This window comes from Carcharhinus amblyrhynchos, chromosome 1, assembly GCF_965287045.1.
Source record: "Carcharhinus amblyrhynchos chromosome 1, sCarAmb.v2.hapA, whole genome shotgun sequence".
Lineage (NCBI taxonomy): Eukaryota > Metazoa > Chordata > Chondrichthyes > Carcharhiniformes > Carcharhinidae > Carcharhinus > Carcharhinus amblyrhynchos.
In genome coordinates, this window is record NC_137324.1 from 8,534,390 (window position 1) to 8,559,771 (window position 25,382).

At 48.2% G+C, this 25,382-nt stretch overlaps 1 protein-coding gene across 1 annotated transcript in view; it reads right to left on the reverse strand.

Annotated features, from left to right (window-relative positions):
- nagk (N-acetylglucosamine kinase) overlaps window positions 1-21,696 on the reverse strand; it is a 30,123-nt gene extending 8,427 nt beyond the window's left edge. The window contains exons 1-8 of the mRNA XM_080192865.1: window positions 21,608-21,696; window positions 21,113-21,197; window positions 17,068-17,166; window positions 10,946-11,087; window positions 8,327-8,437; window positions 7,120-7,232; window positions 5,711-5,798; window positions 2,684-2,781 (exon numbers count right to left, since the gene is read on the reverse strand). Coding sequence (XP_080048991.1) covers window positions 2,684-2,781; window positions 5,711-5,798; window positions 7,120-7,232; window positions 8,327-8,437; window positions 10,946-11,087; window positions 17,068-17,166; window positions 21,113-21,197; window positions 21,608-21,636 — 765 coding nt within the window. The 5' untranslated portion in view covers window positions 21,637-21,696. The remainder of the gene's footprint in view (window positions 1-2,683; window positions 2,782-5,710; window positions 5,799-7,119; window positions 7,233-8,326; window positions 8,438-10,945; window positions 11,088-17,067; window positions 17,167-21,112; window positions 21,198-21,607) is intronic.
- Window positions 21,697-25,382: the final 3,686 nt, after the last annotated feature.

The following is a 25,382-nucleotide window of genomic DNA, read 5'->3' on the forward strand; positions in this document are numbered from 1 at the left end:
TTATATGTCTCAATGAGATCTCCCCTCATTCTTCTAAACTCTAATGAGTACAAGCCTAATTTATTCAGCCTCTCCTCATAGTTCAACCCCCTCAACTCCGGCATCAGCCTAGTAAACCTCCTCTGCACTCCCTCCAAGGCCAAAATATCCTTGCGTAAGTGCGGCGACCAAAACTGCACACAGTAATCCAGCTGCGGCCTCACCAAAGCCCTATACAGCCGCAGCAAGACCTCCCTACTTTTATATTCAATCCCCCTCGCTATGGAGGCCAGCATCCCATTAGCCTTCCTGACCACCTGCTGCACCTGCAGGCTGGGTTTTTGCGACTCATGCACAAGGACCCCGAGGTCCCTCTGCACCGTTGCCTGCTGCAGTTTTTCGCCACGTAAGTAATAGTCCTTCCTACCATTATTCCTACCAAAGTATTCAAAACTCTTGCTTCCCACCCCTTGTGCTCACTGACTCCCACCGATCTTTTGTAGATTTCCTCATCCCCACAGCCATCAGATATCTCTCGCCGTCACCGCCACCATAATTCTGGCGTTTTGAGTCAACGGTTTCCGTGCCTTCAGTTGCCGAAGCCCCAAACTCTCCAGCTCTCCTCTCTTCCTTTTAAAGATTCCTTTTCCATCTGTCTGATATTTCAAGGGCTAGATTTTGCTAGATAATGCTCCGTGCCATGGAACATTTTACTATGTTGAAGATGCTAAACAAAATGCCAGTTGTTGTTGTGATTAGCCCCATAATACTTTTCCTTCTCTTCCACAATTACAACAGGGTCCAGATATCTGAGGGCAAGTCACTGCTCATAAGAAGTTATGACCATTCAGTCCCTCAGACCTGCTCAGTCAAGACCACTTCCATCTAGAAACACAAGGGCAGTAGACATGTGGGAACACCCCACCATCCCTCCAAGCCACTCACTATCCTGACTTGGAAATATATCGCCGTTCCTTCGCAGTCGCTGGGTCAAAATCCTGGAATTCCCTCCGTGACGGCATTGTGGGTCAACCCACAGCATGTGGACTACAGCGATTCAAGAAGGCAGCTCACCACCACCTTCTCAAGGGCAACTAGGGATGGACAATAAATACTGGCCTAGCCACTGGCACCCATATCCCACAAACGAATAAAAAAAATTCTGATTAAGTCATGGTACTGCGATTCTCTTACTCAATAAAATCTATTTATCTGAGTCTTCAGAATTTCAGTTGACAGAGCTAGAACTAGGCGATTTTGCTGTAGATCCCCCTTTACTCTGGATTTCCACCATGAGATGATGTTCTTTCCACCCACCCTATTGACTGCCTTCATGTTTCTTCTTGTGGGTACAAAATGCAAGAACAAAGAACAGTACAGCACAGGAACAGGCCCTTCGGCCCACCAAACTTGCACCGATCACACTGTCCTATCTAGGCTAACTGCCTGTATCCCTCTATTCCCCGTCTGTTCACGTGTCTATCCAGATAAAAGTCTTAAATATCACTCACGTGTCTGCCTCAACCATCTCACTTGGCAGTGCATTCCAGGCCCCCACCACCATCCGTGTAAACAAACTTTTCCCCGCACATCTCCACTGAATCTTAACTGCCCTCCAAGGGCAACTAGGGATGGGCAATAAATGCTGGTCAGCCAGTGATGCTCATGTCTCACAAATGAATTTTAAAAAAAAGTGCAAATTGTCTGCATTTCCTACATTACGATGGTGACCATGTCATGTACAATTTGAACTTGTGCCCCCTTGTAATTGTCATTTCTGCTCTGGGAAAAAGCTTCCAACTGTTCACCATATCTATACCTCTCATAATTTTATAAACTTCTATCAGGTTGCCTCCTCAGCCTCTTTCCAGGGAGAACAATCCCAGTTTATTCAATCTCTGCTCATAGCTAATACCCTCCCTATCAGCAACATCCTGGTAAACCTTTTCTGTACTCCCTCCAAAGCCTCCATGTTCTTCTGGTAGTGTGGTGACCAGAATTGTACAGTGTTCCAAATGTGGCCTAACCAACATTAAATAACATTAATATAATTTGCCAGCTTTTATACTCAATGCGTAAAGCAATTCTTGAGATGAGAATGGCCCCATGTAATGCTGTGCTGCAGCAGAACGAAGAATCAGTTTAAGTTTAAAGTGTCACAAGTAGGTTTACATTTACACTGCAATGAAGTTACTGTGCAAATCCCCAAGTCTGAAAGATGTGCTGGTTAGGTGCACTGACCTGAACAGGTGCCAGAGTGTGGCAACCATGGAGGATTTCACAGTAACTTCATTGCAGTGTTAATGTAAGCCTTACTTGAGACACTAATAAATAAACTTTAGTCGTCACACTCTGGCGCTTGTTCAGATACACTGAGGGAGAATTTAGCATGGTCAATGCATCTAACTAGCAGGGCTTTGGACTGTGGGAGGAAACCCATGCAGACACAGGGAGAACGTGCAAACTCTACACAGACAGTGACCCAAGCCAGGAATCGAACCTCTGGTGCTGTGAGGCAGTAGTGCTAACCACTGTGCCACCCCTCAGCTGCATTTACATTATTCCCCTCTATCACCGCTCGTGACAACATTCCTGAGGTGAAAAAGCTTGTCCTGAAGCAGGAAGAATCGAGACAGAAGCTGTTAAGAGCTCAAAAGCTTGACTTCCAAGCCAACCTTCTCCAGACAGTGTTTCATGTTGTTACCTTATCCGCCTGTGGCAGCACAGCGGCCACATGCCAGGCTAGCTCCTGTCCTGCTCTCGTGAAGATGTGACGAGATAAATGGTCTCCAGCAACTGCCACTGCAAATAAGTGTTCAAAGATATTTTTAAAACGTGCTTAAGTGTCAATCCTCCATCACAAGAAGTGAGATTGAACTCAATGAAAGCTTAGTAATATAGAGGTTATAGGTATGCCTAGTAAGGAGGGACATAAGAACATAAGAAATAGGAGCAGGAGTAGGCCATCTAGCCCTTCGAGCCTGCCCCGCCATTCAATAAGATCATGGCTGATCTGTCGTGGCTCAGTTCCACTTTCCCGCCCTCTCCCCATAACCCTTAATCCCCTCTCTTATCAAAAACCCATCAACCCGCGTCTTAAAAATGTTTAGCGAGGCAGCCTCCACCACTTCAACGGGCAGAGAATTCCAGAGATTCACCACCCTTTGAGTGAAGAAGTTCCTCATGATCGGCGTAACTTGTGAGCCAAAGGGCCTGTTTGTGCTGTAGTTTTTCTACGTTTCTATGGAACAACTTTCTGTTACAATGACATTGTACATGACGTAGTCACCATCATAATGTAGGAAATAATGCAGACAATTTGCACTTCTTTTAATTCATTTGTGAGACATGGGCATCGCTGGCTGGCCAGCATTTATTACCCATCCCTAGTTGCCCTTGGAGGTCAGTTGAGATTCAACCACATTGCTGTGGCTCTGGAGTAAGGGTGGCAGGTTTCCCTCATTAAAGAATATTAGTGAACCAGATCGTTCTTTTCCAACAATCGACAGTTTCTTAATTCCAGATTTTTTTTAAATTGAATTCAAATCCCACCATCTGCCATGGTGGGATTCAAACCTGGGCCCCCAGAACATTAGCTGAGTTTCTGGACTAACAGTCTAGCGATAATACCACTAAGCCATCGCCTTCCCTACTTGTGTAGCAAGCTCCCACAAGCCGTACTAGGATGAATGAGCAGGCAATGTACCTCAGTGACGTTAGCCTGGAGGGTGGGCAGCAGATTTCTGTTGTTCAAAATACTGTAAAAAGTCTGACAACACCAGGTTTTAGTCCAACCTATTTATTTGATAATATACTCAAGCTTTCAGGGTTAGCCCCTTCGTCAGGTGAATGGAGAGTTCTGGCCTCAGACAGAGCATATAAAGCACAGACTGTAAACGCCAGTCCAACGCCGGCATACCCACATCATGACTACTATCGTTCAAAATACTGCCATGGGGGTCTTATACCTCCTGCAAGGGGCAACATGACACCTTGTTTTAATGTCTCACGATGTGGATATGTCGGCGTTGGACTGGGGTAAACACAGTAAAAAGTCTGACAACACCAGGTTTCAGTCCAACCGATTTATTTGATAGTAAATTCACTATTGACTTACTATCAAATAAATCGGTTGGACTGAAACCTGGTGTTGTCAGACTTTTTAATGCCTCACCCCAGAGACGGTATCTCCAACCGTGCAGCCTTCCCTCAGTGCTGTACCAGAGGGTCAGCCCGGGTTTGTGTGCTCAGATCTCTAGGGTTGAATATGAACTCTCAGCCCGTTGACTGGGTCGTGGCAAACACAGCAATTTATGCTAAAATACTGCCGATGCTGGAATCTGACACAAAATTAGAAAATGCTGGAAAATCTCAGCAGGTCTGAAAGCATCTGTGGAGAGAGAATAGAGCCAACCTTTCAAGTCTGGATGAATCTTTGTCACAGCTGAAGACATTAGAAAATAGGGTGAAATTTATATTGTTAGAGTGGTGGTGGGGGGAATTGACAAATATGTCATAGAAAAAAAGAGAACGCAAATGGTCACGATCATGGCTAAGAAGGGCTCTAATAGCCACACATTAAAGGATCAGGATGTGCGAATAGCAGGGCTAAGGTCAGCAGATTTCTGAAGGGCAGCCTCAGATAAGTCACAAATGTCCCTAGTTTTGGGGGGGGAAAAGGGGTGGAGATGGAAAGCAAGATTTATAATGTCAATACTATGCCTTTAAGAAATGTATTTCTATCATGTTTCAGCTGAAAAGGGCAGCACAGGGGCACAATGGTTAGCACTGCTGCCTCACGGTGCCAGAGACCCAGCTTGGGTGATTCCCTGTGTGAAGTTTGCACGTTCTCCCTACATTTCCTCCGGGTGCTCCGGTTTCTTCCCACCGTCCAAAGATGTGCGTGTTAGGTGGATTAGCCATGCTAAATTGCCCCTTTGTCTTTTCGTGTATGACATATTTGTCAATTCCAACCCCACCCCCTCCCCCAATAGTACAAATCTCACCCCATTTTCTAATGTCTTCAGCTCTGACAAACGGTCATCCAGACTCGAAACGTTGGCTCTATTCTCTCTCCGCTGTCAGACCTGTTGAGATTTTCCAGCATTTTCCGTTTTGGTTTCAGATTCCAGCATCTGCAGTATTTTAGCACAAATTGCTGCGTTTGCCGCGACTCAGTCAACGGGCTGAGAGTTCATATTCAACCCTAGAGATCTGAGCACAAAACTCTGTGCTGACCCTCTGGTACAGCACTGAAGGAAGGCTGCACGGCTGGAGATACCGTCTCTGGGGACCAGCAGGATAAATTTTTTTTTATTCATTCATGGAACATGGTTGGCCAGCATTTATTGCCCATCCCTAATTGCCCAAAGGCAGCTGAGAGTTGCTGTGGCTCTGGAGTCACATGTAGGCCAGACCAGCTAAGGTCAGCAGATTTCCTTCCCTAAAGGACATGTGTGGGGTTACGGGGATAGGACATGGATGGTATTTTCTGTTGGTGCAAGCTCAATGGGCAAAATGGCCTCCTCCTGCTTCCTGTTTCAACGTTTCTATGCTCTGAATGTATTGAACACTGAGTCCAGAAGGCTGTAAAGTGCCTAATCAGAAGGTGAGGTGCTAGTCCTCTAGTTTGCGTTGGGCTTCACTGGAACAATGCAACAGGCCAAGGACAGCCAAACCTATGCGCAAAACTATCACACCCCTAAAAAAAAGGTAGAAAAGTTAGGCTTACCTTCCGCTAACGTCTGACAAAATCCAGCTATTTTGGATTTCTCAAAAGTACGATACAGGTGAGTGAGGATGCCCATTCGCTTAGACACCTGGTTATCATAGAGAGGGAGTGAAAATATCTGAGAGTCAGTCCATAAAATCACAGGCAGAACTTATAGCAGTCATTGGAAGAGCAATCTAGTTCCTGACTCCCTAGCTTTTCCCCCCTAAATTCCAGGAATTCTGTTTTTTTTTGGTAGCAGCTTGATCCCAATGAATGGCTTTCCAGGCCATTTCAGTTAAGAAGTCAACCACATTGCTATGGATCTGAAGTCAAATGATCATAGAATCACTACAGTGCAGACGGAGGCCATCTGGCCCATCTAGTCTGCACCAACATCAATCCCACCCAGGCTCTACCACGGTAAGCCCATGCATTTACCCTGCTAATCCCCCTGACACTAAGGGGCAATTTACCACGATCAGGCCAGATAAAGAGTTTCTTCCCAAAAGTACACGAGTGAACAAGTTGAGCTTTTGTTTCAATCTGGTAGCTTCAACATTACTGAGACTTGGATTTTCCTCCACATTTATTTTAGTTGAATTTATATTTCCCAGCTGCTGTGGTGAGATCTGAACTAATATCTCTTGTGACATTATTCCAGGCCTCTGGAATTACTAGTCCATAATTACCAATACGTTATCAATCCTGCTTTGATTTCCAGGTATGCCCCATCCACAAAAGGCAGGACAAATCCAATCCGGCTGATTACCATCCCATCACTTTACTTCCTTTCGGCAGCAAGTTAAGGGGTCATCAGACAGAGAAGCCAGAGGCAGGAGTAGGCCATACGGCCCTTCAAGCCTGCTCTGCCATTCATTTCTAGGAGATTTTCACAGCAACTTCACTGCCATGTCAATTTAAGCCTCCTTGTGGCTCATAAGTAAACTTTAACTTTTTGATCATGGCTGATCATCAAATTCAATATCTTGATTTCCCCCTCCCCCCCCGCCCATGTAGAATCCTACAGTGCAGGGAGGAGGCCATTCAGCCCGAGTCTGCACGGATCACAATCCCACCCAGGCTCTATCTCCATAACCCCATGTATTCACCCTGCTAGCCCCGCTGACACTAAGGGGTAATTTAGCGTGGCCAATCCACCTAACCCGCACATCTTTGGACTGTATATCCGTTGACTCTTTTAGACTCAGGAGCCATATCCAATTTCTTCTTGACATCAGACATCCTTTTGGCCTCAGCTACTTTCTGTGGTAGTGAATTCCACACATTCATCACCCTCTGGTGAAGAAATTTCTCCTCACCTCAGTCCGAAAACAGTTATCCTCAAACTATGCCTCTAGTTCTAGACTCAAAAGGCCCTTGTCAAATAATTCCCGCACTGTCAGATCACTATAGTAACAGCTTCTAACCTGGAAGTAATCATACATGGCTTCCTCTACCAGGCGGATGCTGAATGACGTGGGCTTGTAGTTGTCAATAGCATCAAACACCGTCTTCATAGCCAAGTGAGCTATCCAATAAGCTGCAAATGAAAAAGTATTTTAGCTATATTCATTGCTATTATCTCTTCTTCACTCCCCCACCAAAGACACTGCCTATTGCTGGAGGAAGGGGGTGTGGGGGGTAGTGGCAGCAGCAGTTGTTGTGCACAGTCCTTCTAGCAAGTGTAGGGAGGCTGAATGACAAGGACCTAGAGGCTCAGATCAAGTCTGGATTTTAGGTTTGAAAGACTTTGCATCAACACGACGGGAGGCCCGGTGGCACAGTGGTTAGCACTGCTGTCTCACAGTGCTAGGGACCCGGGTTCAATTCCCGGCTTGGGTCACCGTCTATGTGGAGTTTGCACGTTCTCCCCATTTCTGTGTGGGTTTCCTCCCACAGCCCAAAGATGTGTGGGTTAGGTGGACTGGCCATGCTAAATTGACCCTCGTCTCAGGGGATTAGCAGAATAAATGAGTGGGGTTCCAGGAATAGGGCCTGGGTGGGATTGTGGTCGGTGCAGAATCGAGATGGGTTAAATGGTCTCCTTCTGTACTGTAGGGGTTCAATGATTCTATGAACACAGTCCATCCTTGCATGCAGAGAATTCCTTGCAGAGTGGATACAATGGGCAGTCACCTTTATCAAGAGGGCATCCTTCATTGAATCTGGAACTCTGCAATGTTGCTATACAACTACTTATGGTACCCAGGCCCACATTCTAACTGCTTTCGAGGTAAAGAAGTTCCTCCCCATTTCCATATTGGACTAATGTGTATTGATAATCACCAATTTTGGACTCCATGCAAGTGGAAATATGTTCTCTATCTCGACCCTATCAATCACCTTCATACTTTATTTTTTTAAGTCAGATCAGTCTTCCCTGGTAGAGAGAAAATATCAGTTCAATCAGTTCCGACAGGTCTGGTATCCTTGTAACTCCATCCTGCACTTGTCTCCAGCGGAAAGGATGTTGTGCGAGAGTGATGAAAAACTCCAAACTCTCCGGAACAAGCAGAAAGCACTTGAACTCTTACAACATGCTGAAATATGGGCCAGTGTCTTGTCCATACACACCTCTCCCTGCCTGTACTCCAAAGCCCACACTTCCCGAAAACATGATTCCTCTTCACTCACCTGATCCCTCGTCTCCCATCAGGTGACCCCAACCTCCACAGCCGATCTCCGATCCGTCCGGATTCACGAGCTTGCAGTTGGAACCAGTTCCCGAGATCAACACTATTCCACCTGGTGGGTGTTTGGGTGGAGGGGGTGAGGAGGGGAGGAGGGGAGGAGGGGGTTAAAGGGTAAAGAGGTTACAAAACTTGCATAAATTTTTGATCCAGAACCAGTCAATATAGGAGGGGCTCCTGCAGCAGGTCAGGCACAGAAGTATGGGTTAGTCATGAAGCAAGTCTCACCTCTATTCTCTAAATTTGCATCCCTTTATTGTGGAGTCCACGAGATGTAGACAAAAGTCGTAGGTAGGAGGAGGATTGGAATGAGACATTCACTGAGTGCTAAAATGGACGGCGTGGGCTTGTAGGGCCGAAGGGCCTCTTTCCTGTGCTGTGTTGTTCTTTGTTCTCTTTGTTACCTCACCCAAACAACTGGTGCAATTTCATAGATTGATACAGATATTCAATATTTGCCATCAAGAGCCAGGAACATATTTACATTCAGGCTGTGGGGAGGGGCACAGTGGAGTACAATTAGGTGGCTGCTTGACTTTTTTTTTTATTCACAGGTCATGGCTAGCCAGTATTTATCACTCATCCCTAGTTGCCCTTGGAGGACAGTCGAGAGTCAACCACATGTGGCTCTGGAGTCACATCTAGGCCAGACCAGGTAAGGATGGCAGACTTCCTTCCCTAAAGGACATTAGTGAACCAGGTGGGCTTTTCCAACAATGGTTTTGTGGGCAACGGAACGTTTTCTTTTTGTCATTTTTATAACATTTTCCACAATGTATTTGTAGCAACATTTTCTCATGGGATAAATCATGCTGAGGTCCATATTACATCATGCTGAGACATGCTGTGTACATTCACAGCTCAGAATCAACTAACCTTGGCACAGACCACTAACTCACAGACAGTGCATGATCAGAGGTCAGAACCAATTAGTGTCAGCCTCCTTTGCAAATATGTTTAATTGACCAATGAATATAAATTGGCATTCTCTGCAGAAATGGGTGGCACGGTGGCTAACATTGCTGACACACAGCGCCAGGGATCCGGATTCAATTCCCAGCTTGGGTCACCGTCTGGGTGGAGTTTGCATGTTCTTCCCATGTCTACGTGGGTTTCCTCCGGGTGCTCCGGTTTCCTCCCACGGTTCAAACAATGTGCTGGTTAGATGCATTGGCCATGCTAAATTCTCCCTTGATGTACCTGAACAGGCACCGCTGAGTGTAGCGGTTAGGGGGTTTTCACAGTAACTTCATTGCAATGTTAATACAAGCCTATGAATAAATAAACTAATTTATAACAATGACTGAGAGACAGAACAATAGGAGGAGGAGACTGGCAACGTCATGTAAGACAGAGAAGGAACCCCTAATGAACTTGTACACTTGTACCAGACCACGAGGTCTGGAATTCTGGAGCCTAACAGTTTCATGGTCATCAGGAGATTCTTAATTCCTGATTTTTTTTTATTGAATTCAACTTCCACCATCTGCTGTGGCGGGATTCGAACCCAGGTCCTCAGAATGTTAGTGGAATTTCTGGATTAATAGTCTGGCGACAATACCACTCGACCATTCCCACGTCTCCCCCCCCACCGACCCTACTCCCAAATAGTGTGGCTCAAACGCTATTCATCATCTCAAGCAGCTCTGGCCTCTCCTCGGAAAGAGGCACCTTCCAATTATCTGGACAAATAGTGACATGGGACTTAATAATCCAGAGTTCAAATCCCGAGGCAGCTCGTGAACTTGGATTCACTTCTTAAAATTCTGGAGAATAAAAAGCTGGGTTATCAGCAAAAGTGAACGTGAAGCCAGCAGATTGTCTAAAAACTCGAATTCATGGTCGTCCCTTTTGGCAGGAACTCTGCTGTCCTTACACAGACGGGGCCTTCATGTGGCTCTTCATTAATGTCCCAACACCCTCTGAAGTGGCCTGACAAGATACCTTGTCGTGTCAAATCATTAGCAGCGGCTCAAGAAGTGGCCTCCACCCACTTCTCAGGGCAACTAGGGGTTTTTAAAAAAATTATTTCATGGGATGTGAGTATTGCTGGCCGGGCCAGCATTTGCTGCCCAAGCCCTAAATCGCTCTTGCGCCGAGTGGAGTGGCTTGCTCAGCCATTTCAGAGGCCTGTTAAGAGTCAACCTCATTGCTGAGGATCTGGAGTCACATGTAGGCCAGACCAGGCAGATTTCCTTCCCTAAAGGACATTAGTGAACCAATTTACGACAATCGACGATAGTTTCATGGTCACCATTGCGGAGGGTAGCTTTCAATTACAGATTTGATTCATTGAATTTAAATTCTACCAACTGTCCTGGTGGGATTTGAACCCATGTCTCCAGAGTATTAGCCTGGGCCTTTGGATTGCTAGAACACTGATGCTGCCACTTACGCCAGTATCTCCACAGCAATGGAACCTGGTCAATAAATGCTGGTTTGCTCCAACTGAGGAAAATTGACAACAAGCTTCAAAACGCAACCACTGGGTCAAACAAAAAGCACCCCAACATACAAGTTCAATCTTAAAAATAAAAGTGAACCTGGCTATATTGAAACTCACCAGCATCTGTGGCGGTCAATATTCCCCCAATCGCATCCGTCGTGATGCAGTAATTCTCACTCAGTTTTGGGAACCTCACTTTCAGCTGTTGAATCATTTTATTGATAGCTTCCTCCTGCTCCCCTCCACTCAGAGTCAGTCCCTGAGAAAGCAGAAAAGGCAGAGATCATTCTAGCACCTTCTAAAGGTGCAGGAAACATCCCCAGGTAGTTCCAAGGAGTATCATCTGACACCGGGCCTAAGGAGGAGACATTAGGCCAAAGGTGTCGTCAAGTAGGGAGCTTTATGGGTAGAGAGGCAGAGGAGCTTGATTTCATTTATTGTTACATGTATGAGTATACAGTGAAAAGTATTGTTTCTTGCGTGCTATACAAAGCATACCATTCATTGAGAAGGAAAGGAGAGGGTGCAGAATGTAGTGTTACAGTCATAGCTAGGGTGTAGAGAAAGATCAACTTAGTGCAAAGCAATCTGATGGCAGCAGGGAAGAAGCTGTTCTTGAGTCGGTTGGTACAGGTCCTCAGATTTGTATTTTTACTCCTACAGAAGGTGTAAGAGAACATATCCGGGATGCATGGGATCTGAAAAACGCTGGCTGCTTCTCCGAGGCAGTGGGAAGCGTTGACAGAATCAACGGATGGGAGGCTAGTTTGCGTGATGGACTGGGCTTCATTTATGACTCTTTGTAGCTTCTTGCGGTCTTGGGCAGAGCTGGAGCCATACCAAGCTGTGATACAACCAGAAAGACTGCTTTCTGTGGTGCATCTGTAGAAGCTGGTGAGAGTCTTAGCCAGCATGCCAAATTTCCTTAGTCTTCTGAGAAAGTTATTGTTTGTCCATCATAGTTGATGACGACCATGACACCATTAGTCATTTTGAGGCTAGATGCGAAATTTCCTAAGATGACTGATCAGGCCAATTCGGGCACGGAATGTCCTGGCACATATCGGACAGACTTGTATAGACACTGTAGTTGTTACGCTGGTGGCTCTGGACTTGCGCAGCTCGCACTTAAGTTGTGCTTCAGCAATACACCTTGTTTCGTAAGCTTGACAGCCCTTGTGGATGAGGCAACGCCAGGTAGGGCGGTTTTATGCCAGCGTTTCCCAGGTAGTTGTGTCTATGTCAAGTGACTTCATGGAGACCATGAATGTGTCTTTGTAACGTTTTTCCTGCTCACCATATGAGCGTCTTCCAGCAGAGAGTTCCCCAAAAAGGAGCTGCTTGGGTATGCACTCATCTGGCATACGGATGACGTGACCTGCCCACCGAGTCAGTGCTCTCATCAGCGGTGTGTGGACTGATGGTAGACTTGCTCTAGAGAGAACTTCAGTGTCTGGTACTTTGTCTTGCCATCTGATGCGCAATATTCTAAGACAGATCATGTGGAAATGATTGAGCTGTTTTGCATGCCTTTGATACACAATACATGTTTTGCAGGCATACAGGAGGGTAGTGAGTACCATGGAGCTGTAGACCTTCTGTTTTGTTGCCGGGCTGATTCCTCGACGTTCCCATACAGTGGACTGCAGTCTACAGAAAGAACTTGCTTTTGCTATTCTGCAGTTAACTTCTGTATCAATAGTCACTGTTGAGAAAGTAGGAGGAGGTTTAAGGAGGGAGTTCTAGTGGTTAAGGCCTAAGCACACCACCAATGGTGAGGTAAAAGAAGTGGGCAGCTTTCTTGCCTCTGATTCAGAATGTTGTGCGTCTACGTCCCATCCCATAGAGTGGAGCACTAAATGGCAGCTGACATTCTGGGCGAGGTGCTAAGGATGGCATCCTCTTTTAAAGATCCACCCATTAGTGAGCCAAATGGGTCTTCCCAACAAACAACAATGGTTCATGGTCATCAGTAGATTCATAATTCCAGACTTTTTTTTAAAATCACATTCAAGTACCACCACCTGCCTTGGTGAGATTCGAACCCTAGTCCCCAAATCTTGCCCGGGGTCTCTGGGTTGCTAATCAAGTGATAATACCACTATGCCACCACCTCTGATTTTCAGATAACAATCAAATTTCCTTTTGAAAACCTCATCTGAATGTTCCTCCACCAGACAGCACAGTCCTGATCCTAACCACTCGCTGAGTGAAAATAATTTTACTCATGTCACTTTTGTTTTGCCAATGACCTTAAATCTGTGCTCTCTGGTTCTTAATCCTTCAATCAATGGGAACAGCTTCTCCCATCTGCCCTGTCCAGCCCAGCTTGAACAGTTCCTCTTCACCTTCTCATCTCCAAGGAAATCAATCCCAACTTCTCCAATCTGAGAAACTGACATTCCTCACCCATTCTTGTGAACCTCCTCTACACCCTCTCTAATGTTTCCACATCCTTCATAAACAGTGATCTCCAGAACTGATGCAATACTCCAGTTGAGATGGAAGCAGTGTTTTATACAGGTTTATCCACTTCCATAAAACCCCTATAATGCAGAAGGAAGCCACTGAGTCATCACCGACTCTCCAACAGAGCATCCCACCCCAGGTCCCCCCCTGACAAACCTACACATCTTGGGACACTAAGGGACTACTTAGCACGCCCAATTCACCTAACCTGCACATCTTTGGACTGTGGGATGAACATAAGAACATAAGAAATAGGAGCAGGAGTAGGCCATCTAGCCCCTCGAACCTGCCCCACCATTCAATAAAATCATGGTTGATCTGTCATGGCTCAGTTCCACATTCCCGCCCTCCCCCATAACCCTTAATCCCCTTGCCTATCAAAAACCTATCAACCCGTGTCTTAAAAATATTGAGCGAGGCAGCCTCCACCACTTCAACGGGCAGAGAATTCCAGAGATTCACCACCCTTTTTGAGTGAAGAAGTTCCTCCTCAACTCCATTCTAAACCGCGCCCCCCCTTTATCCTGAGGCTGTGCCCTCTAGCCCTACTGTCCTTTCTGAGCGGGAAGAGCCTCTCCACCTCTATCCTATCCATCCCATTCAACATCTTATATGTCTCAATGAGATCTCCCCTCATTCTTCTAAACTCTAACGAGTACAAGCCTAGTTTATTCAGCCTCTCCTCATAGTTCAACCCCCTCAACTCCAGAATCAGCCTAGTAAACCTCCTCTGCACTCCCTCCAAGGCCAAAATATCCTTGCATAAATGCGGCGACCAAAACTGCACACAGTACTCCAGCTGCGGCCTCACCAGTGCCCTATACAGCTGCAGCAAGACCTCCCTACTTTTATATTCCATCCCCCTCGCTATGAAGGTCAGCATCCCATTCGCCTTCCTGACCACCTGCTGCACCTGCAGGCTGGGTTTTTGCGACTCATGCGCAAGGACCCCGAGGTCCCTCTGCACCGTCGCATGCTGCAGTTTTTCGCCACATAAGTAATAGTCCTTCCTACCAAAGTGGACAACCTCACATTTGCCAACATTAAGTTCCATTTGCCAGTTCCTGGCCCATTCGTCCAGCCTATCTAGATCCTTCTGCAGACTCTCCACACCCTCTGCACAATTTGCCGTTCCACCAATCTTGGTGTCATCAGCAAATTTCGACACCATACACTCGGTTCCCTCCTCCAGATCATCTATATAAATGGTAAATAGCTGAGGCCCCAGCACCGACCCCTGAGGCACTCCACTAGTCACCAACCGCCAATCCGAATAGCACCCATTGACCCCCACACTCTGCCTCCTATTTGACAGCCAATCCTCTATCCACGCTAACACCCTACCCCCAACTCCATGCCCCCTGACCTTCTGCAATAACCTCTTGTGAGGCACTTTGTCAAACGCCTTCTGAAAATCAAGAAAGACCACATCCATCGGCTCTCCTCTATCCACCGCCCTAGACACGTCCTCATAGAACTCCAATAAATTCATCAGACACGACTTCCCCTTAACGAAACTGTGCTGCGTCTGCTCTACCAAACAATTATCCTCGAGATGCCTCACTATTTTCTCCTTGATCACGGATTCTAACATTTTACCTACAACAGACGTTAAACTAACCGGCCTATAATTCCCCACCTTTTGTCTGCCACCCTTCTTAAACAACGGCGTAACATTAGCCGTTTTCCAATCTTCCGGCACTTCCCCGGAATCCAGCGACGTTTGGAAAATAAATCACCAAGGCATCCACTATCACCTTCGCCATTTCCTTCGGAACCCTTGGATGCATTCCATCCGGTCCTGGGGACTTGTCCACAATCAGTCCCTCCAGTCTGTCGAGCACCGCCTCTCTAGTAACAGTAATGTCATTCAGGCCCTCCACTCCTACCATCTTTCCATTGCTAACACCCGGCAAATTATTCACGTCCTCCGTGAAGACCGAAACAAAAAAGTTATTCAGGGCCTCAGCCATTTCCCCATCCCCTACCACTAAGTCCCCCCTCTCATCCTCTAAGGGTCCAACGTTCACCCTAGCCAGCCTCTTCCTTTTTATGTATTTATAAAAACTCTTGCTATCCTTTTTTATATTAAGCGCTAGCCCAGCTTCATAGTTTCTCCTACCCTTCTTTATCAATGTCATTCTTTGTTGACATTTAAACCTCTCCCAATCCTCTTCTCGCCCACTACTCTTAGCTACTCTAAACGCATCTGCTTTTAATTTAACACTTTCCTTCACCTCCTTCATTATCCACGGCTGATTACCTCTCCTCCTCCAATCCTTTTTAACCATCGGAATAAATTTCTGCTGAGCACCAAGAAAGATCTCCTTAAAGATCCTCCACTGTTCCTCAGCAGACCTACCTTCCAACACACTCCCCCAGTCAACATTTGCCAATTCCTCTCTCATCCTACCACATTCCCCTCTGTTCAAACAAAGGACACATGTCCGGCAACCCACTTTCTCCTCCTCCATCTGCATCAGAAACTCCACCATACAATGATCACTCTTCCTAAGAGGATCCTTCACCACAAGGTCCCTAATTCTACCCGCCTCATTACATAACACCAGATCTAAGATAGCTCGCTCCCTCGTCGGCTCCAACACACACTGTTCGAGGAAACTGTCCCGGCAGCATTCCAAGAACTCCTCCTCAAGCCCACCGCGTCCAATATGGGTCGACCAATCAATATGTAGATTGAAATCCCCCATAATTACCGCCGTTCCATTCCTGCACGCCACATTTATTTGCGCGTTAACAGCCCGCCCCACCTCCAGATCATTATTCGGGGGCCTATAAACGACACCCACCAGCGTCTTCCTCCCTTCGCTGTTCCTAATCTCCACTCACAACGATTCCACGTTCTGCTCTTTGGTTCCTATATCATCCCTTACTACCACCCTAATGCTATCCTTAATCAGCAGAGCTACGCACGCCCCCCCCTGCTTTTTCCTCCTTCCTAAACACTTGATACCCCTGGACATTCAGCTCCCAGTCCCTGTCACCTTGCAGCCATGTCTCTGTAATGGCCACCAGATCATATCCATTTGTGCTGATCTGCGCCACCAGCTCATCCACTTTATTCCGAATGCTTCGTGCATTCAGATAAAGTGAAATTGGAGGAAACCCACCCAGACACAGGGAGAAAGTGCAAACTCCACACAAACGGTCACACAAGGCTGGAATTGAATGCGGATCCCTGACGTGGATGATGGCTTCCATTATTGTCAGGAAGTTACAGTTCAGAGCAAATCATGACCAGAGCATTATGGTCTGAGCCTCTCCCATTGAATTTGCTGCTAATCTCTCCCAATAGATTTTATTTACTCTGATCTCAGTGCTCTTTGTACTCTGCAACTCAGATACTGCATGGCTTATCAGTGAAGCCCAGTAATTACACAATCAAACACAAATTGAGGTCAAATTCAAGTACAACTAATTTTTAATTATTCTTGAGATAAGGACGTCGCTGACTGAGCCAGAATTTACTGCCCATCCCCGAGTCAAGTCAACCACATTGCTGTAGGGCTGAAGTTACATGTAGGCCAGACACACAAGAAGAACGGAGAGAGGAAAAGGGATGAAATTTGCAGCTTTCAATTTTCGACGGTGTAGTATTGAGATGTCACATGGTTGGGGGGGGGGGGCAGAGTGCGGAGAGAGTTCAACTGACAGGAAATAGCCATTTTCCGCGTGGCTGAAGTATTGCTGGGAAAGCGAGGTTAATGTTTGATGGCCTTGAACTCTATGCAGAATCATGCTTCACTTACCAATGATTTGAGGGGGACATTAGGGTCAGCCTTGGCTGCTTTCTTGGCTTCCTGCACCATATTATTGATGCTTTCCAAACATCTGTCCATTCCAACCAGCTATGGAGGAGTAACCAAAAGGTCAAAGTTCAGCAAAAAATCAGCACATGGCATCACCTACCAACCACCCACCCCACCCCCAACCAGCCCCCTCACCCCAATACCCCCACCTCTCCCCACCCAGTCCCTCCACTCCACCCCACCCAGCACCCCCCATCCCAAACCCCCCACTCCACCCACCCACCCCAAACCCCTTCCTCCAACCGGTCCCCAGGTCCCAACCAGCCCAAAGCCCCCGCTCCACCCATCCCAATCCCCCCAGCACCCCCCACCCCACTCTATCCAACTACTATTTATCTCACTCCACTACCACCATTCACCTCACCCCATCCAACCACCCACCCTATAATTTTCCCCACCCCACCCCATCCAGCCTCCACCCATCTCACCAACCAATCTCCCTGTCTGTCACAGACAGTCAAATCGGCCCTATTACTGGTTCCAGCCCAGCCGATCACCCTCCCTGCCCACTCCAGACAGTCAATCTGCCCTCTCGTTAGTCCCAGTGCTCCATCTGTGACAAACAACCAGGTATAAGAATGAAACAAACGTTAGTAGGATTTAAACAATGCTTCATGCCAGTTCACAAGCAGTTGCTTTGCCCTCTGTTTACACAATAACAAGACTGATGGAATGAAGGGACTGGGTTATGAGGAGTGAACTCCCTGGAAAGTCAGTAGGTGGTGATGTGATTTCTTGGAGGGTTATTTCAAAACTAATCCGCGGTAGATTGAACCAGAGCAGGATTTAATCAGTTAATGGTGGGGCATTGGAGAGAATTACAGAAGAAAGGGATCTCAGGGTACATGTTCATAATTCCTTGAAAGTAGAGTCACAGGTGAACAGAGTGGTGAAGGCGGCATTCGGCATGCTTGGTTTCATTGGTCAGAACATTGAACACAGGAGTTGGGACGTCTTGTTGAAGTTGCACAAGACATTGGTAAGGCCACACTTGAAATACTGTGTGCAGTTCTGGTCACCCTATTACAGAAAAGGTATTATTAAACTAGAAAAGTGCAGAAAAGACTTACTAGGATGCTACCTGCACTTGATGGTTTGAGTTATAAGGAAAGCTGGATAGACTAGGACTTTTTTCTCTGAAGCATGGGATGCTGAGGGGTGATCCTATAGAGGTCTATAAAATAACGAGGGGCACAGAACAGCTAGATAGTCAATATCTTTTCCCAAAGCTGGGGAGTCTAAAACTAGAGGGCATATGTTTAGGCGAGAGGGGAGAGATACAAAAGTGTCCAGAGGGGCAATTTTTTCACATACACAGTGATGAGTGTCTGGAACAAGCTGCCAGAAGTAGTAGTAGAGGCGGGTACAATTTTGTCTTTTAAAAAGCATTTAGACAGTTACATAGGTAAGACCAGTATAGAGGAATATGGGCCAAATGCGGGAAATTGGGATTAGCTTAGAGGTTTAAAAAAAAGAGCTGCGTAGACAAGTTGGGCCGAGGGGCCTGTTTCCATGCTCTATGACTCCAGTACAGATATATAAAAGGCAGATTGTGTTTGATAAATCTGAATATTTTGATGAACAAAGAAGGCTAATGCAGGGAATCAGAATCCCTACAGCACAGAAGGAGGCCATTCAGCCCATCGAGTCTGCACCAACTCTTCAGAAGGGCATCTTACCCAGCCCAACCATCTCTACCCTGTAATGTTCTATGTTCTAGCCCAACCATCTCTACCCCTCCACCCTATCCCCATAATCCAGACACTTACCATGGTTAATCCACCTAACCCACACATTTTTGGACACTAAGGGGCAATTTGACATGGCCAATCCACTTAACCTGCACATCTTTGGACTGTAGGAGGGAACCAGAGCACCCAAAGGAACCCTACGCAGGCACAGTAAGTAGTGGATGTTATCATTATGAATATTAAGAGGACTGCTGACAAAGCATAAAAGATTGGTTAATAAAACTCTCGCTCATATTAGGGGAGAATCAGGAGTCCAACTGGATAAAAAAAAAATCGGCTTCAGGACAGAAAACCCGAGCAAAATAATTATTTCCTGACAATGCTCCTTCTTGACCACTGTTTTCATTAAACACAGAGTGAACAAAGAAAATTAAAGTCCAGGGACAGGCCCTTCAGTCCTCCAAGCCTGCACCCGAACTAAAACCACCTAACCTTCTGGGTACATATCCCTCCATTCCCATCCTATTCATGTATTTGTCAAGACGCATCTTAAAAGTCACGACCCTATCTGCTTCCACTACCGCCCCAGGCAGCGAGTTCCAGCCACTCGCCACCCTCTGTTTCAAAAAAAACTTGCTTCGTACATCTCCTTTAAACCTTGCCCCTCGCACCTCAAACCTTTGCCCCCTAGTAATTGACTCTTCCACCCTGGGAAAAAGCTTCTGACTATCCAGTAGTGTCAAGATTTGCATGCAATTCCAAACTTGAATGCGTGGCTGAGAGTGAGGATGATACAATGAACTACAACAGGACAGAGTCAGCTAGCAGAATGGTATTGACGCTATCTAGGACAAAGCAGCCCGCTTGTCTGGCATCCTATCCACCACCTGGAACAGTCATTCCTCCACAGATGCACAGTACTATCTACGAGATGAACTGCAGTGACTGACCAAGGCTCCTTTAACAGCACTTTCCAAATCCACATCCTTCTAGCTGGTAGAAGGTAAGGACAACAGATACTTGGGAACACCATCAGCTGGAGATACCCCTCCAAGTCACTCACCATCATGACTTGGAAATATATCCTTCACTGTCGCTAGGTCAAAACTCTGGGAGCCCCCTCCCTCCCTAACAGCATTATGTGTGTGCCTACATCCACACTGATTGCTGCAATTCAAGAAGACAACTCACCACCACCTTCTCAAGGGTGGCATGGTGGTCAGCACTGCTGCCTCACAGCACCAAGGACCTAGGTTCAATTCCCTGCTTGGGTCACTGTCTGTGCAGAGTCTGCACGTTCTCCCTGTGTCTGCAGGGGTTTCCTCCGAGTGATCTGGTTTCCTCCCACAGACGTGGAGATGCCGGCGTTGGACTGAGGTAAGATCAGTAAGAAGTCTCACAACACCAGGTTAAAGTCCAACAGGTTTATTTGGCAACAATAGCTTTCAGAGTCCTTCATCCGAAGGAGGCTTCTTCACCTGATGAAGGAGCAGCGCTCCAAAAGCTCGTGCTGCCAAATAAACCAGGACTTTAACCTGATGTTGAGAGACTTCTTTCTGTTCCTCCCACAGTACAAAGATGTGCTGCTTAGGTGAATTGGCTATGCTAAATGGCATCTTAGTGTCGGTGTACTAGTTAGGGTAAATGCATGGGGTTATGGGGATAGGGCCTGGGTGAGATTGTGGTTGGTGCAGACTCAATGGGCAGAATGGCCTCCTTCTGCACTGGGGGATTCTACGAATTAGAGATAAATAATAAATGCTGGTCTAGCCAGCAACACCCACATCCCATGAACAAATAAATAAATTTATTTCAGAATGTAATACTTTGGGATAAAGATTCAAGACACGGCATGCAGCAACTATAATATTCTTGGGGTGGTACAATAGCACAGTGGTTAGCATTGCTGCCTCACAGCGCCAGGGACCTAGGTTCGATTCGTGGCTTGGGTCACTGTCTGTGTGGAGTTTGTACATTCTCCCCATGTCTGCATGGGTTCCCTCCAGATGCTCCAGTTTCCCCCACAAAGACGTGCTGATTAGATACATCGACCCAAACAGGAGTTGGATTGTGGCGACTAGGGGAATTTCACAGTAACTTCATTACAGTGTTAATATAAGCCTTACTTGTGACTAATAAACTAACTTTAAAAGGAGGAACTTGGGGCTTGTGACTTTCAAAGTTCCCCCCAGTTTGCCTGGTGTCTGTTGTAAACTCTGATAGAGTTTGATTCAGTCAATAGCTCCAGTATCATTGCACTGTGACCGCTAGGATGACAGAAAACTGTTCCTTACCCAATGGTTGGTGGCTGGGCCATCAATATTGGACATAATTGTTCCATTGGCAGCAACAATCACCACGGTTGATTTGGTTCCTCCTCTAGGAAAGAAATTAGGATTAATTGATGTTTGAATACGCAGTGGGAAAAAAAAAGCCTCGCTGCTGCATCTTCCTCCAGCACTTTTCAAGTATTCTTTCATGCGCTAATCGCTGGCGGGGGCCAGGGGACCAGGGCGGGTCTTAGCCCGGGGGAGGCGGGGGGGAAAAAGTGTGGGTCCCAGCCCCGGGGGAGGGGGCTGCGGGTCCCGGGAGATTCCTCTCCCAGTAAATAACCGGCTGTGCCCCGGGGAAGAGGCTGCGCTGGCGGTCCGGGAGGGGGGGATGGAGCAGAGGGTCCGGGCTCACTCACTCTCACCATTTGTCTGTTTCTGTCTCCATTTCTCTCACTCATTCACTATCTGTCTCATTCACTCCCTCACCCTCTATCTATCGCTGTCTCTCTCACTCACCCCTCCACTCCGCCGTACAGCTCCAGCATTTTCCTCTTCCGCTTCGAGCGATCATGTGACACAGGACACTGTAACAAAACTCATCACGTGACAACCAGCTCACATGATGGGGAGGAGCGAGAAAAGGAATAGAGAACAGAGAGGGTGATAGACAGAGAGAGAGAGAGAAAGGGGGATGGACAGAGAGAGAGAGAGAGAGGGGGATGGACAGAGAGAGAGAGAGAGGGGGATGGACAGAGAGAGAGAGAGAGGGGGATGGACAGAGAGAGAGAGAGAGGGGGATGGACAGAGAGAGAGAGAGGGGGATGGACAGAGAGAGAGAGAGAGGGGGATGGACAGAGAGAGAGGGGGATGGACAGAGAGAGAGAAAGGGGGATGGACAGAGAGAGAGAAAGGGGGATGGACAGAGAAAGAGAGAGAGAAAGGGGGATGGACAGAGAGAGAGAAAGGGGGATGGACAGAGAGAGAGAAAGGGGGATGGACAGAGAGAGAGGGGGATGGATAGAGAGAGAGAGAGAGAGAGGGATGGACAGAGAGAGAGAGGGGGATGGACAGAGAGAGAGAGAGGGGGATGGACAGAGAGAGAGAGAGAGGGGGATGGACAGAGAGAGAGAGAGAGAGGGGGGGATGGACAGAGAGAGAGAGAGAGAGGGGGGGATGGACAGAGAGAGAGAGAGAGGGGGGGATGGACAGAGAGAGAGAGAGAGAGGGGGGGAGAAAGAGAGAGAGAGAGGTGGATGGACAGAGAAAGAGAGAGAGAGAGAGGGGGATGGACAGAGAAAGAGAGAGAGAGGGGGATGGATAGAGAAAGAGAGAGAGAGAGAGGGGGATGGATAGAGAAAGAGAGAGAGAGAGAGAGGGATGGACAGAGAGAGAGAGAGGGATGGACAGAGAGAGAGAGAGGGATGGACAGAGAGAGAGAGAGAGGGGGATGGACAGAGAGAGAGAGAGAGGGGGATGGACAGAGAGAGAGAGAGAGGGGGATGGACAGAGAGAGAGAGGGGGGGATGGACAGAGAAAGAAAGAGAGAGAGAGGGGGATGGAGAGAGAGAGAGGGGGATGGACAGAGAAAGAAAGAGAGAGAGAGGGGGATGGAGAGAGAGAGAGGGGGATGGACAGAGAGAGAGAGAGGGGGATGGACAGAGAGAGAGAGAGGGGGATGGACAGAGAGAGAGAGGGGGGGATGGACAGAGAAAGAAAGAGAGAGAGAGGGGGATGGACAGAGAGAGAGAGAGAGGGGGATGGACAGAGAAAGAGAGAGAGAGAGAGAGAGGGGGATGGACAGAGCGAGAGAGAGGGGGATGGACAGAGAGAGAGAGAGGGGGATGGACAGAGAAAGAGAGAGAGAGGGGGGGATGGACAGAGAAAGAGAGAGAGAGAGGGGGGGGATGGACAGAGAGAGAGAGAGGGGGGGATGGACAGAGAGAGAGAGAGGGGGGATGGACAGAGAGAGAGAGAGGGGGGGATGGACAGAGAGAGAGAGAGGGGGGGATGGACAGAGAGAGAGAGAGGGGGGGATGGACAGAGAAAGAGAGAGGGGGGGATGGACAGAGAAAGAGAGAGAGAGAGGTGGATGGACAGAGAAAGAGAGAGAGAGAGGGGGATGGACAGAGAAAGAGAGAGAGAGAGAGAGGGATGGACAGAGAGAGAGAGAGGGATGGACAGAGAGAGAGAGAGGGATGGACAGAGAGAGAGAGAGGGATGGACAGAGAGAGAGAGAGGGATGGACAGAGAGAGAGAGAGGGATGGACAGAGAGAGAGAGAGGGATGGACAGAGAGAGAGAGAGAGGGGGATGGACAGAGAGAGAGAGAGAGGGATGGACAGAGAGAGAGAGGGATGGACAGAGAGAGAGAGAAGGATGGACAGAGAGAGAGAGAAGGATGGACAGAGAGAGAGAGAGAGGGATGGACAGAGAGAGAGAGAGGGATTGACAAAGAGAGAGAGAGGGAGATTGACACAGAGAGAGAGAGAGGGGGATGGACAGAGAAAGAGAGAGGGGGATGGACAGAAGAGAGAAAGGGGGATGGACAGAGAGAGAGAGAGAGAGAGGGGGGATGGACAGAGAGAGAGAGAGAGAGGGGGGATGGACAGAGAAAGAGAGAGAGGGGGGGATAGACAGAGAAAGAGAGAGAGGGGGGGATGGACAGAGAAAGAGAGAGAGGGGGGGGATGGACAGAGAAAGAGAGAGAGAGGGGGATGGATAGAGAAAGAGAGAGAGAGGGATGGACAGAGAGAGAGAGAGGGATGGACAGAGAGAGAGAGAGGGATGGACAGAGAGAGAGAGAGGGGGATGGACAGAGAAAGAGAGAGAGAGAGGGGGATGGACAGAGAAAGAGAGAGAGAGAGGGGGATGGACAGAGAAAGAGAGAGAGAGGGGGATGGACAGAGAAAGAGAGAGAGAGGGGGATGGACAGAGAAGGAGAGAGAGAGGGGGATGGACAGAGAAGGAGAGAGAGAGGGGGATGGACAGAGAAGGAGAGAGAGAGGGGGATGGACAGAGAGAGAGAGAGAGAGGGGGATGGATACAGAGAGAGAGAGAGAGAGGGGGATGGATACAGAGAGAGAGAGGCAGGGATGGACAGAGAGAGAGAGGGGGATGGACAGAGAGAGAGGGGGGGGGGATGGACAGAGAGGGTGGGGGATGGACGGGGGGGGAATGGGCAGAGAGAGAGAGAGGGGGATGGACAGAGAGAGAGAGAGAGGGATGGACAGACAGCGAGAGAGAGAGAGAAAGGGGGATGGACAGAGAGAGAGAGAGGGATGGACAGACAGCGAGAGACAGACAGAGAGAGGGGGGGATGGGCAGAGAGAGAGAGGGGGGGATGGGCAGAGAGAGAGAGAGGGGATGGACAGAGAGAGGGGGGGATGGACAGAGAGAGGGGGGGATGGACAGAGAGAGAGAGGGGGGGATGGACAGAGAGAGAGAGAGAGGGGGGATGGACAGAGAGACCGAGAGAGGGGGGGATGGACAGAGAGAGAGAGGGGGGGATGGACAGAGAGAGGGGGGTTGGACAGAGAGAGAGAGAGAGGGGGGGATGGACAGAGAGAGAGAGAGGGGGATGGACAGAGAGAGAGAGGGGGATGGACAGAGAGAGAGAGGGGGGGATGGAGAGACAGAGAGAGAGAGGGGGATGGGCCGAGAGAGAGAGGGGGATGGGCCGAGAGAGAGAGGGGGATGGACAGAGAGAGAGAGGGGGGGATGGACAGAGAGAGAGAGAGAGGGGGATGGACAGAGAGAGAGAGAGGGGATGGACAGAGAGAGAGGGGGGGGATGGACAGAGAGAAAAAGAGAGAGAAAGGGGGATGGACAGAGAGAGAGAGAGGGGGATGGACAGACAGCGAGAGAGAGAGAGAGAGCGCGAAAGGGGGATGAACAGACAGCGAGAGAGCGAGAAAGGGGGATGGACAGACGTAGAGAGAGAGCGTGAAAGGGGGATGGACAGACAGCGAGAGAGAGAGAGAGAGCGAGAAAGGGGGATGGACAGAGAGAGAGAGCAAGAAAGGGGGATGGACAGAGAGAGAGAGCGAGAAAGGGGGATGGACAGAGAGAGAGAGCGAGAAAGGGGGATGGACAGAGAGAGAGAGCGAGAAAGGGGGATGGACAGAGAGAGAGCGAGAAAGGGGGATGGACAGAGAGAGAGAGCGAGAAAGGGGGATGGACAGAGAGAGAGAGCGAGAAAGGGGGATGGACAGAGAGAGAGAGTGAGAAAGGGGGATGGACAGACAGCGAGAGCGAGAAAGGGGGCTGAACAGAGAGGGAGAGAGAGAAAGGGG